At 36.9% G+C, this 16,637-nt stretch overlaps 1 protein-coding gene across 5 annotated transcripts; it reads left to right on the top strand.

Annotated features, from left to right (window-relative positions):
• The first annotated feature begins 2,298 nt into the window (after positions 1 to 2,298).
• Positions 2,299 to 15,316, top strand: LOC117288234 (UBX domain-containing protein 6-like). 5 transcript variants are annotated; one of them, XM_033769010.1, is made up of 9 exons: positions 2,299 to 2,523; positions 4,536 to 4,644; positions 6,610 to 6,795; positions 9,303 to 9,400; positions 10,105 to 10,259; positions 11,300 to 11,492; positions 12,470 to 12,561; positions 13,076 to 13,221; positions 14,233 to 15,316. In XM_033769010.1, exons 2-9 carry the CDS (start codon positions 4,579 to 4,581, stop codon positions 14,374 to 14,376), a joined length of 1,080 nt encoding a protein of 359 aa, XP_033624901.1. In that variant the 5' UTR covers positions 2,299 to 2,523; positions 4,536 to 4,578; the 3' UTR covers positions 14,377 to 15,316. The 5 variants fall into 5 exon arrangements, with proteins under 5 accessions (XP_033624901.1, XP_033624900.1, XP_033624898.1 ...); XM_033769009.1 differs by having other exon boundaries at positions 4,499 to 4,644; XM_033769007.1 differs by having other exon boundaries at positions 2,299 to 2,580; positions 4,423 to 4,644.
• The last annotated feature ends 1,321 nt before the right edge of the window (positions 15,317 to 16,637 follow it).

Genomic DNA, 16,637 nt, shown 5'->3' with positions numbered 1-16,637 from the left:
AGCATAAAACCTTATTTGGTAATGAGTAATGGTGAAAGGTTGATGGTATAAAACATTGTGAGAAACGGCTCCCTCTGAAGTGGAGTAGTTTTCGATAAAGAAGTAATTTTCCACGAATTTGATTTCGAGACCTCGAGTTTAGAATTTGAGGTCTCGAAATCAATTATCTGAATGCACACAACTTCGTGTGACTAAGGGTGTTTTTTTCTTTCATAGTTATCCCGCAACTTCGACGACCAATCGAGCTCAAATTTTCACAGGTTTGTTATTTTATGCATATGTTGAGATTCAGCAAGTGAGAGGACTGGTCTTTGACATTTACCAATAGTGTCCACTGTCTTTAAACCTAAAACATCCAGTGTAACCATTGAGCCGAACTCCTAGTCAGGCCCAAGGGATACCATATTTGAACTACTTGTCAAGCTGAACTTGACTCTAAAATACACCAAATGTTTCACATTCCCTCCCCCCCCCCCTTTAGGTGGGGGCGGGGGCAAATGCCATCTCGAAAACTGGGGGAGAAATTTAGGCACTGGGGAAAAAATGGACAGAGAAAGCAGAAATGCTTTTTACCTGGTACTGGAGTACTTTTTAACACGTTTATATCTGTGTAAAATTTCAGACAAATCAACCCCTCTACCTCCTTCAACCAAAGAGCGAGTCCTTATACACCCATATGAGTCAAATAAACCCAGCAAACCGATGTTGTATATTAATTTATTTATTTTTTTACCCATACACCGTTGTGTGTTAATAGCACTGTATACTCGGTACTTTCCGGAGTCCTGTGAACAAAAGAAAATGCAAGGGTCCAGGGTTCGAATCCCACCCGAGTAACATGCCTGTGATATTTTTTCACAGGACTCGGGAAAGTACTGAGTATACAGTGCTAACACACATCGGTGTATGGGTGAAAAAAACAAAATTAATATTCTTTATCCCCGATGCAAATTTACCATCCCATGTTGTACACATCTTCATTCATATAGGATCAAACCAATTGAACAGTTCAAAACATCAAATGTATACTTTGCCTAAAAATGCTGTTTTTTTCCCCTTATTTTCCCCCTAATTATTTTAGACGAGTCCCAAGTAGTCATAGTATAGGCCTAGTTTTATATAATCACTCGAGGTGATTTTCCCCCACAGGGTGAAAGTCACAATTGGGACTAATTATGCTGAACAGATAAAACTGTTTTTGTACAAGCTAATTCCCAACGCTTTCACTAAAAAAATGCACTCGGATGAAAACCATTCCAATTGTTTTGAACAAAGTCACTGAGAGCTTGTTGTAGCACTTTTAAATCTCTGATAGTAAATCCTGTCTTTTGCCTTTACAAATCTGAAAATTCATAAGTTCTGCAATGGCAATCAGTATATAAATTAATTATATGTTGATTCATATATAATGTATTGCTTAGTCAGAAGCAATGACATAAATATGTTTCTCTTAAAGCCATTGGACACTTTCGGAACAGAATTTTTGGTTAAAGTTCACAGATTTACAAATAACTTACAGGGTTTACAGAAGGTAATGGTGAAAGACTTCTCTAAAAAATATTCCATGAAATGCTTTACTTTTTGAGAAAACATTTAAAAACAATATCAATTCTCGATATCGAGAATTACGGATTTATTTTAAACACATGTCATGACACGGCGAAACGTGCGGAAACAAGGGTGGGTTTTCCCGTTATTTTCTCCCGACTCTGATGACCAACTGAGCCTAAATTTTCACAGGTTTATTATTTTATATATAAGTACTGATACACGAAGTGTGGGACTTGGACAATACTGTTTACCGAATGTGTCCAATGGCTTTAAACTCACTCAATGGAGTGAAATGTTACCCTACATGTTGAAGGCTCATTGGGACCCTAAGTTCCCCCCCCCCAGAACCCTTGTCCGGCCCCCACCCAGAACCCTTGTGTGTCCCCCCCACCCAAAACCCTTGCCCCCTCCCCCAATGAGATAAAAAAAATGAACAAAAAGAATGTTTCGAAACATTAAACAGCCCCACTAAATGATGTTTTTTCCCCCGCAAGAAAAATAACGTTACTCAGGTGACACCACTGCCCCACTGTTTGTTCCACAAAAAAAAAGTTCAAAGAAATTCACAAAATAAGTCTGAAAATATTCGAAGGTCAAAAAATGTGACCAGGATAACCCTTGTGAATTCTAGTCATTCATTTCATAATCATTTTTTTAACCCTCTGTATGACCATGGCCGTCTTGTGAGCACTCATAATTAAGTCACACAAAAAAAAAGTGGGGGGGGGGGGAAGGCCACAAGTTGAAGTCTGATATATTTCCTGTTAGTCACATTAACATTCTCTACGGAGGATCTAAATTTGGAACTGCCGATCAAAAGTGACTAAGACGGGACACGAAATATGGAATTGAGACCTGTGAAAACAACTTCAGTCTTTTACAATTCGACAAGATGGGCATACAATGAACCAAGACTTGTTTTGCAGTGACACAAGACGAAACTTAATCTACGGAGAGCTACAGACATTAATGGTGAGACGCACGCTATCATCTTCTCATGAACTTAATCTACGGAGAGCTACAGACATTGTAAATGGTGAGACGCACGCTATCATCTTCTCGTGATTGTACTTTTTTTGTGTGACTAGAGAGTTATTTATATTGCAGATAGCAAAAAATTACCCGCCAGAAAGAAATAACGATTGTACGAGGATGATATAACGTGCTCTGGGCCCAATTTCATAGAGCTGCTAAGCACAAAAATTTGCTGAGCATGAAATTTCTTCCTTGATAAAAACAAGATTACCATCACAATGTTCACGTGATTTTCAGGATAAGCAAACAACAGCTAAATACCAGTAACAAGCAATAATAAATATGCAACAAATGGAAATTTGGTTGGTAATCCTGTTTTTATCAAGGAACAAATTTCATGCTTAGCAATTTGTTTGTGCTTAGCAGCGCTATGAAATTGGGCCCTGGTGCCAATTCCATTTAATCAGTGTAAACACTAATTTTGTATTATTGCATGGCTGCTATTCTAGGGGGTATTTTGACAAGTTAAAAAAATATACCAGTTGATCAGCCTGTTTGCTTTGGGTTGTTTTATTGCCAAAAGAGGAGGATGAGGGTTTTCCCCCCTTTTTAAAGAGGAAAGAGCCTATTATTAGAAATGTATTGGTTTTGTAGAACATAGACATGATAAAAGTCTAAAATATCGGTTAATTACTGTTGATGAAATGGTGCCAACAATGCATGAAGCAAAACATACATAATACAAAATTAGTCTTTTTGGTGACAAAATAAGGATGTGAGTGAAGAGTGTGGGGGGGGGGGTCACACACAATAAACCTTTGTGGTTTTTTCACTAGCAATCTTGAATTATTTATATCATTTCTATATTTATAAATCTATAAATAACCAAACTGCATTGCAACATTCTCACATGTGTGAATAATATTCCTCAAATTATTCTGCTTATCTGTCAGGCGTTTTTTTTGTTTCTTCTCTATAGTGGGTGTTTTCTCATGTGACTTTGTTATCATGGGACTCCCAGGAATTTTTGGTGGAAAGATTCATCCAGACTTTACCACGAGTTCAGACTTATTGACCTTTCTTTTCATTTCAACTGTATTTCTTATTCCCTTATTCTTTTTTTTTTGATACAGTAACAATTTCTTTGGGGTCCTTGAAAGTATGGAGGATGGGGAGGGGGGGGGGGGTCACCAACAAGGGTTGAACTCAAGATAGTGTCCCCGAAGAACGTCTTCATATAAACTGTGAATTCCATCGCCATTTGATGTATGCTTTTTGTAATTATTCAACTCTTTAAATCCACCTTAGTTTCGGATACAGTAGCAATTCCTTTGGGGTCCTCGAAAGCACGGAATATGGTTGGGAGGGGGGGGGGTGTGTCACCAACCAAAGGGTAGAACTCGGGACATTATCCCCAAAGCATGTGTGTCTTTTTATATGAATTTTATTGTCATTTGATGCATGCTTTTGTCATTATGTAACCATCTTATCCTCCTTCAAATGTCAGTCATCTTTTATTCATCTACTATCTGTGTCCAAAAATAGACCTAGTGTAGTAAGTAATTCATGGCAGCCAAATGCCACACTAAATTTTTAATTAAAACCGGATTAAAGAAAGACACAAATAATCAGCCGAGTTTAATTTGTCTGATTTAAAAAAAAAAAACACTCTGTTGACTGAATAAGTGAATCTGGAAACCTTGAGAGACAGTTTTTGGTTATCTTTTCATTTCTTCCTCCTACGTTTTTTTTTCCTTCTTCTGTACTTAATTGTACGCAATTTCTAAGATGATTATATTTAGCCGGGCCGACGTCGGTCCGACAGTGTGAGACGGGAAGTCATGGCAGCCCTGTATAAGGAATCGCTGTCATTGAATATTGTATTACCTTTTCCAGAGTCGCATCTCGAACAGTGAGGACTGTAGGAGGATTTATAACAGAACCCCTGGCTCTTTTTTTTTCCGCCGGGCAGATAACAAGTGACATCAAACTCTGATTTTGTCTGTTAGTGTTTTGTACGGCGGGGGTGTCGTGACTGATGAAGAGGGAAGCATGGCCTTGCATGTTGGAATCGATCATGGAGCGACTGATTCTGTGGCAACACTTCATCATTACCAGGTGCGTGGACATTTACTACTCAGTTTACATCTCTTTCTTTCAATGGTTTACTTTTTTTATTCATTAAATATTTCAAAAAATTATAATTGGCATGAAGCATGGCTTTATATAATGAATATATTATTTTGGTGCATTATTCAGTTGTAGGCCTATATCTGATTATGGTGAGTGCATGCTCTGGAAGATTTTCACCTTTTGACAACAAAGTTTGAGTGGTTGTAACCACATTGTAGATTTTACCATTATTAAAAGCACATGGACATGTTTGATTAATTGTCAAAAAGAGCAGGGTTCTCACTTGGTGTATCTCAAAACGCATACAACAACAAATCTGTACAAATTTTGACTAAATTGGTCATCGAAGTTGCAAGGGAATAATGAAAGAAAAAACACCCTTGTACAAATTTGTGTGCTTTCAGATGCATTTTTAAAGGCTTCAGGCCTGAAGTTTCTTAATATTTGAGTGAGAAATTACCTCTTTCTAAAAAAAAAACATGTTACTTCATCAGAGGGAGCAGTTTCTCAGAATGTTTTATAACAGCTCTCCATTGCTTGTTACCAGGTAAGTTTTTAGGCTAACAGTTATTTTGAGTAATTACCACGTGTCCACTACCTTAAATCATCAAATGATAAATGGCATGAAGCATGGCTTTATTGTTATATAACAATACAAAATATGTTGATGCATTGTGCATTATATCTGATTATGGTGACTGTATGCTCTTGAAGATTTGCAACTTTTGTGGTCAAAAATGATTAATGTACAAAAAAGGTAAAAGACAAATTATGACTAAATATGTTTGATATTTCAATGTGTTCACTTGTTTCTGAAACTGTCTTCTTGTATTATTACCATTCCTAAAGAACTGCAGTCTGTAATCAGATTAATCGATTCAATTGGTCTATTAAACTGTAATTGTATTTTATCAACTTTGGAACTCCCACTATACAAATTTGGGACAGTCGAACAGAACAGAAAGTATTTCTTCATAAGCAGTTATGTTAGGTGGTTGAGAAATTAGTAAAACAATTAGTTTTGGTGTACAATTTTATATTAAAAACAATAACAATAATGTTAGTTTTTTTCCCACTATTTTCTTGTGACTGACTGTGCACTACCTTCCACAGGTTTTTGTTTCATGTACCGATACATGTTGACTATTACAAATATTAAAAGTTCAGAAAAGAAAAAATTAAAGAGGAATTATACTGAACAGGTAAGGATGAAAACATTATTGTAAAATTTTAGTCTAAAGGCTTCTGATTTACAAGCTCATACAAGAACCATTTTGGGGGTAAATTAACTCCCTCTAGTCTGAAATGAAGCCATATTTGAGAAAACTGTATCAACAAAACTTTAAAATAGCACAACACTAAGTAGTATCAATGTATCAATGTATATTTGGTTTGCTTTAAAGGAACGTTACAGAATTGGTAAGAAACAGAAATCCTGAAGATCACAGATTTACATAAAACTTACATGGTCTGATGATGATGATAGTAGAAAACATCCCTTGAAATATTTCTGTCTGAAATGTCATACTTGATGAGAAATAAATAATCTAATTTCGCATTTGGAGTTTATCGCTCAGTGAGCGTTTTATTAATTTTTGTTTTGGCATTGATGCAATGCAAAATTTGTAATCGGTTTTTCACTATTTTCTTGCGAACCAGATAGTTGATCAACCTCAGGCTTCTACAGGTTTGTCAGTTAATGTGTATGGTGGATTACCTAAGGGGGCATACACTGCCAACAACTGTTTTATTAGGAAAACAATTCTGTAATGTTCCTTTTACACCAAGTGTGTATCAACGAACTTGCCAGGTAGAGTTTGTTCTTTAGAGAACTGTCTTTTTATATTCGACTACCGCGGAATAGATTTATCTGATTGTTTGGGAGACTTCTCAGTTCTGAATTTAATAGACGTTACCTTTAATGGTAGCTAATTTTTGTTTATGTTTTAGGTAAATGAAGACATGATAAACGATTCTGTATTTAATTCTGCTATGACGAAATCAGCCACGGAAGGAAGCGTTGCCGAAGGAGACACCAAGGCGATACCCTGTGTCTATTTCCAATGTCCGTTTGGATGCAGTGCCATCTACCCAACGGCATCCATTAATGATCATATGATGATACATTTTAGGAAAGTAAGTACTTTGAATAAGTGTTTGAATAAACACAATCAAATTTATGTTGTCCCCCGCCCCCCCCCCCCAAAAAAAGTAAACATTTTAATATTAATAATTAATAAAGAAATTATCAAAGAAAATAAAGGAGAATTTTAAAACACAGACCAAAAATACCCATACTTAAGTGATTGCGGCAATCAAATTAAGTAATGGTGTTTTGAGGGTTTTTTTTTTTTTTGGGGGGGGGGCTGTTCTTTAAATGGACTTGATGACATTACAAATGGAAACATTTCTGAGGAGGATAGGCAATTGATAACTGATGGTGTTCCAGACTGAAAAACGTATTTATGTTTACATATAGCTTGTCACTCACTTTAAAATAGAAAGAGGAAAAACTCTGCCTTACATTTTCTTTTATGGGGAGGGGTGGGGGGGGGGGTAATTTATGAGAGTGTGCATGCACATCACTTATGTGGATGAAATTTATATGCAGACTGTTTCCTTTCCTTGCTCCAGGGAGTTGGAAATAAATTGGAGAAAATTATGGGGTAAATTTATAAACTTAATCCTCCTTGCATGCCATGTCAGTTGGACATTATTACCTCAGGGAGAGGGGTGATTGGGGGGGGGGGTGTACAGTTACAGTCATCTTAAAGACTAATTAAATACGGATTTGGTAATGGTCCTAACTTGTATTTAGTTTCAATCTGAAAGCTCACTGATTAGAAAATTCAAAGTTCATACACCAGCACCAGTCCTCCAGAGAAATATTTCCCTCAGAAAACTCACAAAGTCCATAGCACCAATCCTCCAGAGAGATATTTCCTTCTGAAAACTCCCCGATTCTAAAGTTCATACAAATACCAATTCTCCAGAGAAATATTTACGTCTGACAACTGTCAAGCAATTCAAGTACCGTGCCTCTGCCCACCATTTTTTCAATTTGTTTAAATTGCTTCTGTAAGAAAAAGCTACATATGACTGTACACATACACCGATCCCTGGTTATTTTCACTTATAACATTGATGTTTCAAATCTGATTTAAATCAAACAAAATGAGGCATCTCACAAAAGTAGTGCGGCCATTTTGTACTTCAGTCCCGATCAATATTGAATGGACCACCCATCATCATAGAGTGATAGTTGCCACTTTTTCAGAAGTCTTCTCAAACTCTCAATTTAAAACAACTGCAGTAAGAGATTAAGTGATGCCTCTTTATTGTAACAAAACGTTGTAATTTTTTTATTTAAACTCACACAGCTATTTTTGGTGTTCCAATTCTTTGATCAGCGCTGTATACCCTGTGACTTTTTGAGAGCCCAGTGGGTGAAAAAAATCCATAGGCAAAGTACTCAGGTGGTATTTGAATCCACAGGCTACAACCCTCGTATTCTAGAAATGCAGATGTCTTAAAGGCATTGGACATTATATTGGTAATTACTTTAAAAAAAAAATTAGCATAAAACTTGGTAACAAGCAGTGGAGAGTTGTTGATAGTGTAAAACATTATGAGAAACGGCTCCCTCTGAAGTAACATAGTTTTCGAGAAAGAAGTAGTTTTCCACAAATTTGTTTTTGCGACCTCAGAATTAGATTTTGAAGTCCCGAAATCAAGCATCTAGAAGCACACAACTTCGTGTGGCAAGGGTGTTTTTTTTTCTTCCATTACTATCTCGCAACTTTAACAACCAATTGAGTGTAAATGTTCGCAGGTTTGTTTACAATTACCCAAAGTGTTCAGTGTCTTTAACCACTAGACCACAGGGTACTCAGTGACAAAGATAATATATAAATATTATGTATTAAAATTCTTACACGAAAGTGATATTCACACGACAGAAATTTAACTTGGATCCCTTGCTTTATTTTAGCATGGTTGTCAAAGAGTAGCAATATATTTGAAAATAATTCATTAGAGAACTTGGACAGTAGAAAAAATGTTGTCCTTTCACACGAGGAGCATTTTGTAAAATTTTACAACCATGCTACAATGTAGCAATGGACCCTTGTTAAAGTGCTCTCGTGTGAAAGGGGCTTTCAATACATACGAGTGCATTGTTGCAGAACTTGTAATCACAAGGTGAAATCAATTCCCAATTTCATAAAGCTGTTAAGCAAATACCATCGTATAATTCCCTTGAAAGGTGCTGGACACGTTTGGTAATTGTCAAAGATCATGCCCAACATATGCACAAAATTACAAACCTGTGACAATTTGGGCTTAATTGGTCAAAAGAATTTGCAAGAGAACACTGAAAGAAAAAGCACCCTTGTTGCACAAATGTGTACGCTTTCAAATGCCTAATAAAAGGCTTCAGGCCTGAAGCCCGAGTGAGAAATTACCTCTTTGTCAAAAACTACATTACTTCAGAGGGAGCCGTTTCTCACAATGTTTTTTACTATCAACCTCTCCCCATTACTCGTTACCAAGTAAGTTTTTATGCTAACAATTACCTTGCGTAATTACCAATAGTGTCCAGTGCCTTTAAAGTTGATTATCAAATCCTATGTAACTCTACACAGATGTTGATGTACAGACCACTGGAGGCTTCAGTGCTGATGATTCATTCATTGAATAGAAACAAAGAGAGACTTCATACATGTCTACAGATTCTGTGCAAGTAAAATATAATTGTTTCTATTAACATTTTCATAATTATCATTATTTTGTTAGATTTTTGTTGTTGTTGGATTTTTTCTATGCTCTTTTGAAAGTAATTTTGTTTTGCAAATTTCCAGCACAAGAGAGTAGATTTTCTTGCAATTTGCTTTGTTGGAATTAGAATCTAAGAATTAGAATGCAAGTCAAGCCATATCCGACTACAGCAAGGAGGTACTATACTTCAACGCATGATGACGCAGAAACTTAGCCATAGCCGTAGCTGTAGCAGCCAGTTCGGAAAAATGTACCATATATACAAAACAGCTTAGCAAATTGGTGAAATTGTTTATGTGAAATTGAGCTTAGTACAGGGCAAATATCATAGAAACTGCTTAAGCAAAATAAATGCTTTAAAAGCATGAAAATAGCTTGCTTATTAAACACATGTTACTGGCAAAAATGTAATTTCATCTTGTGACTGGTATTTAGCTGCTGTTTACTCAGCATAACAATTGAGTGAAGTCTTGGGTCGGTAATCTGATTTTACTAAACAAGGACTTTTGCGTAAACAACATTTTGTGCTTAAGCAGCTCTATGAAATTTGGCCCAGGTCTCAGAGGCAAATTTTGCACCGAAAAAGGTCTGAAATTGGATGATAGTCTTAAATCTCTCACCCCAAATTATTGTAAAATTCTACGAGACCTGTTTTATTTATGCACACAGGTACCTTGACAACGTGAGTAGCAATCCAAATGATGAGAGGTATCGTAAGATATCAGAGCACAATAAAGCTTTCCAAGACAAAGTGGCTATTATCGAGGGAGCCAAGGACTTCCTTCAGGCGGTTGGATTTATGCCCAAGAGACTGCAATATTTAGGTATTGTATAAGGGATCGCTACAAAAGGACATTTTATTTAGGGATTGTCAAAAAAAAAAGACTTTGACTTAAAGGGAAGTTTATCATTCTTAAATAAAATGGCAATACAAACTCACTGGTTAGAAGCCTACATCAGCTTTATATAGAAAACACCCTTCTGAGAAAACATTTCACTTTGAAGTAATGTGGTTATGTAGAAAGATGTCAGTTGTCATGCCAAACAATTTGAATCTGAGAAGCGTTTCTGTAACAAAAATTTCTAAGATTGTGTATTCCTAGTTTGGGATTATTTTTTCTTCCTGGACCTATTTGTTCTGGATTTTCTCTTATATTTTCAAAACCCGCGATAACCTTTAGAAATGAAATTTTTACACATTGGTTTTATAGTACACATCTACATTACATGTAGAATTGAAACAATGAAACGGTTAAAAGACAAAAGTTAAATTTTGCCGAGTGGAAATAAGTGAACGTCATATTTAGACCTTGGACGTTATTTTTGGTCACTATGGTAACCACTAGCTGACAAGACGTCAAACGTATTGTACGTCTGCAGTGAATAATACATTTTAACACATATATGATAACACGAGTTGCAACTAGACATAATTTGTGTTTCTGACAAAAACAAGGTGTTCAGCAAGGACATACAAAAAAATCATAATAATTATAACATGAAGTTTAAAAACATATAAAAAAATAAAAAAAATAAAAACATTGAACCAATGTTTCATAATCACTCTTAAAGTATACAAACTCACTGATTAGAAGCCTACATCAGCTTTCGATAGTAAACAACCTTTTGAGTTGAAAAAAACATTTCTCTTTGGAGTAATGTGATGATGTAAAAAGATGTCAGTTTTGAATATAAATTATGAGAAGCGTTGCGATCACAAACGTTTCTCAGATTGTGTATTCCTATTAAGGATTCTTCTTCCCTTTGTGAACCACCCCCCCCCCCCCAAAAAAAAGAGGTGTTCAAACTAACTATTCTCATCTTTACAAGTAAAAGTAACCGCTTTTGATTTTATCTTCAACAGACACGGAGTTGCCCTTCCTAGTAATGAGCGCCGAGCATGCCTCGGACACTACTCAGATTAAATCAGCTCGTCAAGTATTACTCAATACTCAACCTGCCAAGGCTACCCTACATCAAGATGTCAGAGTCTACTACCCATCCACCAAGGCAGACGAGTTCCACTTCTCAGAAGATTTTTATGACCTCCCATCAGGGTAAACTATTAATAATAATGATACAAAAAATAATAACTAGTATTTAAACAGGTATGATATTCTTGCAACCTTAGTCTGATTTTTGATTTTTTTGTTTTCGCCCTTGGAAACAAATCAGAAAATTAGGATCAAATAGCCCACACTATGTGCACACATATGTAGGTCAGGCAGACCTTCAATGACAGTATTCAATGATTTTCCGACTTGTTATGCTACGGCGACTCAAAGCCTTGTATGATTGATTTTCAGACGGGGTTTTGAAGCTATTGAATTATGACTGTATGAGACCCATTTATATGTAACACCTTGTAAACTGTTACAAGGTGCTGCTGCTCATTCAGCTGCCACTGCCATTAACACCGGGGCAAATGTTTCCAAAAGATTTATAAGAAGCTTTGCAGTTACTAATTGAAGGGTATTTAATAATAATAAAAATGGAAATTTTTTTGTCTTGCGCCATATCTGTCAACTTGATCCTCCTAGCACTGAGAAAATGATGTTGTAATTACAGTACAGTCTTGGCATAAATCAAAAAGATGTAAATTAGTCATCCAAACAGAGTTAAGCGTTGACAAAAAAAAATGTTTTTAGCTGTGATTTGAAGTTGGAGAAGGAGCTTTCCTGCCGACTTGCTCCTAATCTTCCTTTGCCCCTCGTTATTCTTAAAGTGGGGGTCAAAGGTCAAGTTAAATTTTGTGATGTACTCACTTTCTAATAAAGTCTTCTTGAAACCAAAAAGTACCTCATAATGGGGACCTTGTAATGTTTGGTGGCAGCAGACGTGGCATGTAACTTTCAATCTTTGCATCACAAATTCCTAGCATGCACACGCTCCGGGAACAACAAATTCACCTAGTAAGTCTGCTGCTAGCTAGTGTCATTAAAACATCTCAATTTTTTTTAGTTCAAACCAGTGTGGTGTTGGAAATTAAAAGCTTTTGGTAAAACCACAATGTTCATCTCTCTACACGTTACAGAGCGCAACATGATTCTCAGAATCCAGATGCTGTAAGACGATATAACTATGCTATTATCCGGATACGATTTCCGGACGGAGTACTGTTACAAGGTATGGTCTAAAGAAATTATAATTAGCTGTTGCAAACTGAAACTGTTTACCAACTAAAAATTACCTATGCAAAAAAAAGGTTGATAAATTGATTTTTAGTAGAGTTTTGGATCAAGAATATCACCAGGATCAGAGTCAGACAGTTTGGTTTTTGAGTTATTGATCAATGGTGTGAGACTGATTATGCTTTACATTGGATCATGCACACCACCATAATCAGAGTCCAACAGTTTGGGTGAAGAGTTACGGAATGGTGTTGCTTTACATGGGATCAGGCATACCACCAAAATCAGAGTCCAACAGTTTGGGTGTTGAGTTACTCTATGGTGTTGGACTGAGGACTGTAGTTAACTGATTATGTTTTACATGGGATCAGGCATACCACAAGAGTTGGAGTCCATAACTTTGGTTGTTAAATTTCAATGTGATATTTGATTTTGTTAAAGTGAGGAAGGACCCAATTAAATCACCCAAGAGAGAAAGGTTAAACATTGACTTTGATTGGCACACGCAGGAACATTTCACGTCAACGAAAAGCTTTCTGACGTGAAGACATTTACGTCATTAATGCTGGAGAAAGAATGGCAGCCATTTGTGCTTCGAGACAACACCGGAACCATCATGTCTGAAATGAACTCTACCTTGTCTCAACTGAAACTTGTAAGTAGAGAACCATCTATACAAATTTAAATGGAAAAGTGGAATAAGCATAAGAAGAATCAAAAAGAAATAAAAAAACAAGTAAAAGACTACCATCGAGACTGCATGACTGGAAGAATTATAAAAAGCAGTTCTTACAGTGTATTAGCACTTTACGACCAGAGCCGATGAGTACCTCAAAGCGCTCATTGGTTTTACGACAGGTTTACAGAACTACGTAAACTTGGATTTACAAATTGATGCAGCACAATCTGCAGCCAACTATGCCATTACTCTTATGTCTTAAATAGCGCACGTATTTACCAAACAAGGTACTCAAGGCGCTGAATATATATACAAACTTTCAAAAAGATTGGCTATTGCAGTGATGAGTTCTGAGACCCAATTACGTATAGCACCATAAGGGTTGTGCTGCAGCGCGTACAGCAGCCACAGCCAGGAACACCGGGGCGAACCCCTTCTCTTTTGATAAGTACACTGTTTTTTTTACATGCGTTACGCAACATATGTATTGGTAGATATTGGTAGATATGTGGTGACTGAACATGAACCAATAGCAACATTTCTGACTACACGGGATATGTACTTGAAGCAGGTTTAATCTTTGGATTTCATGACCTCATCAGTGTGACAGGTTAAAACCTTAGTCTGCCAAGAAAACAAATTTGCTTCAATAGTAGATTCCCTCCAAGGCAACAAAAATGGCGTGTCCTGATATGTCACTTCATAGAAACACTGAATGGCAAAAAATGTTAACAGTGATGAGTACATCAATAATTTTTACACAAACGTTGTTTTTACATGTATACCAATGTCTTTTTACCAATACCAATAAATGAACCTTAAAACTTGTCCATCAGTGTGGGGTGCGATTGACAAAATGGTCCAAGCAAATTAAGCAGTTGTAAGTATGATTTTGGTTTTAGCCTTAATACACTGATGTTTGATGAGCACCGTTTATCCAGTGCTTTCCCGAGTATGCTTATGAATGTGTGTGTCTATCACGTCCAGGTTCCAGGTACAGTGTTGGACTTTGGTTTCAGTGACACCATGAAGGCCGAGATGGCAACAGGTCTCTACTTCTGCCTTCACGGTCCCGTCAAACAGGAGCACCACCTCAAGGCAGCTCTGATGCGGGCAATCAAGACGCTATGATGAAATCAAGCAGCCTTATCCAATGGGAGACATTCGGGATGCTTGGTGGCAGCGGACATATCAGGTAAAATCCATTGTTCTCGGTAAAGTGCGCACGCTCATAACTACGCAAACAATGGAAATTTACCTGGTAAGTCTGCTGCCTCCTAGCGTTCCAAAGTCTCCTATTAGAGCAAAAGTAACTTTCAAGAATCAAGAATCAAGCTTGATATATTTTTCGACCCTTGGAAGGATTTTAGGTGTTCAGGTTTGGTGTAGGTGTTTCTTTCCAAACCTTCCACCTCTAAGACCCTAGACTTGTCGACAACTTGTTTAACATGTCTCTGTTGTGGTGATAGCATTCTCAGACTCTCTCCACGATTCCTGCGACGCTAGTGGTATTCTCGCGAAACTGCTGAGCCCGCGCGAGTAAGTGCTCTCAGGCTGTGCAGTCTGTTAATGGACCCTTCCCATGAAATATGTAAATTGCACATAGTGCGTGCGCACTTACATTTTGGTTGCCAAAATGAGGGAACACCGCGCTGTTTTGTACACGGCTAATGGCTGCGTGATGCAGACGCATTGGGCGTCTGCTTAGTGTACAACTCTATGGTGTTTACCAACCAATACATGCAACAGGATCTGTACGCATGTGTGAATGTAATTAGCATATTTCATGAAAAGGGTCCAGTGGGATGTAGTCGGCAACCAGCAGCCAATACACCCAAAATCCTTCTCTATAATTAATACTTACAGTGTACATAGCCACAACTCCATAATGTGCATGCCCAACCTGCATGGTTTATGGTTTAAACTGTACCAAATATGTTTTGCACAGTCATCATCAAGTGTGATAAGGAGATTGACTTTACGTGGAGGCTATACTAAAGGCACTGTACACGTTTCTTGGTAATTACTCAAAATATATACTAGCATAAAATCTTACTTGTTAACGAGCAACGGAGAGCTGTTGATAGTATAAAACATTGTGAGAAATGACTCCCTCTAAAGTAACATAGTTTTTGAGAAAGAGGTAATTTCTCACTAAATTAATAAAAGACTTCTGGCCAGAAGCCTTTTATTCCTATCTGAAAGCACACTATTTTGTACAACAAGGGTGTTTTTTCTTTCATCATTTTCGTGCAACTTCAATGACCAATTGAGTAAAAAATTTCACAGGCTTGTTATTTTATGCATATGTTGGGATACCCAAGTGAGAATACTAATCTTTGACAATTACCAATCGTGTTCAGCGCCTTTAAGTATTATGATGTTAATATACATTGACTATGCACTTAAGTATCAAGTAATCATGAGCAATAGATCTCAATTTGCTGTCGGCCTCACTACCACATCAACCTGTGGCCCTTGGTGGAGAACAACATGGTCAAAGACTCTTTTTTTTTGCAAATCCGTCATTCATCCAGTGTTCACTGGGTGCAGTGAAAGGTTCGGACAAATAAACATCACACAACGTTTGGAAGTCATTGCATCACAGCAGTGTTTCATAGTTCAAAAGTGTTTCTTATGTCAGAAACTGTTTTTTTCTGAGCATACCTTTAAGCCCGGTACATACTTTCTGCGAATGCGAATGCGATACGAATGTCGAACTTGCATCGCATTCGCATTCGCATTCGAGGGAGGAAGTATGAACCGGGCTTTAGTCTTTGAAGAGTGTGTAATGGTCAAGTCCAATTATTGAACCGTTCTCGCATAAATCATCAAAGGAAAACAAGCTGAATGCAACTCCTATGGTGTTCTAGTATAATCAGTGGAACCAGTTTGTGAAGTTGGCGTGGATAACAGTGGAATTACGTCACACTTACTAACAGCAGGATGCGTCCAGTTCAGTTTCTGCGTGGCGGTTTGTGAATGCACCATGTTTTGCATAACGTGAATTTGGCATCTTGTCACGGGTTAGATTGCCTTTGAATTTGAATCATTGACATCACTTATTAACCAAATTTACGCACAAAAAAACTGCGCGCATTACCCCACAAAGTTTCCCATAGAGGGCGCTTTAGATTGGAAGGTTCTCGGCAATGACTTACAATTACAGGTTAAACAATATCTCTTTTTAACTCAAAAGGTATGAGCCTTTAATTTCCCTTGATAAACTTGAATAACTATTATTAAGCAAACTGAAACATTATTAAATAATTTTCATATGCATCAACACATGTACATTTCATACATACATATCTAGAATTTTTGGACAACAGTTTTTTATATAGCAAATATACATACTTAAAGTTAGTTCTGTTTTCATAAAGATTTACAAA

The sequence above is a fragment of the Asterias rubens genome, chromosome 3 (assembly GCF_902459465.1).
Source record: "Asterias rubens chromosome 3, eAstRub1.3, whole genome shotgun sequence".
Taxonomy (NCBI): Eukaryota; Metazoa; Echinodermata; class Asteroidea; order Forcipulatida; family Asteriidae; genus Asterias; species Asterias rubens.
This window is presented reverse-complemented; position numbering and strand designations above follow the sequence as displayed.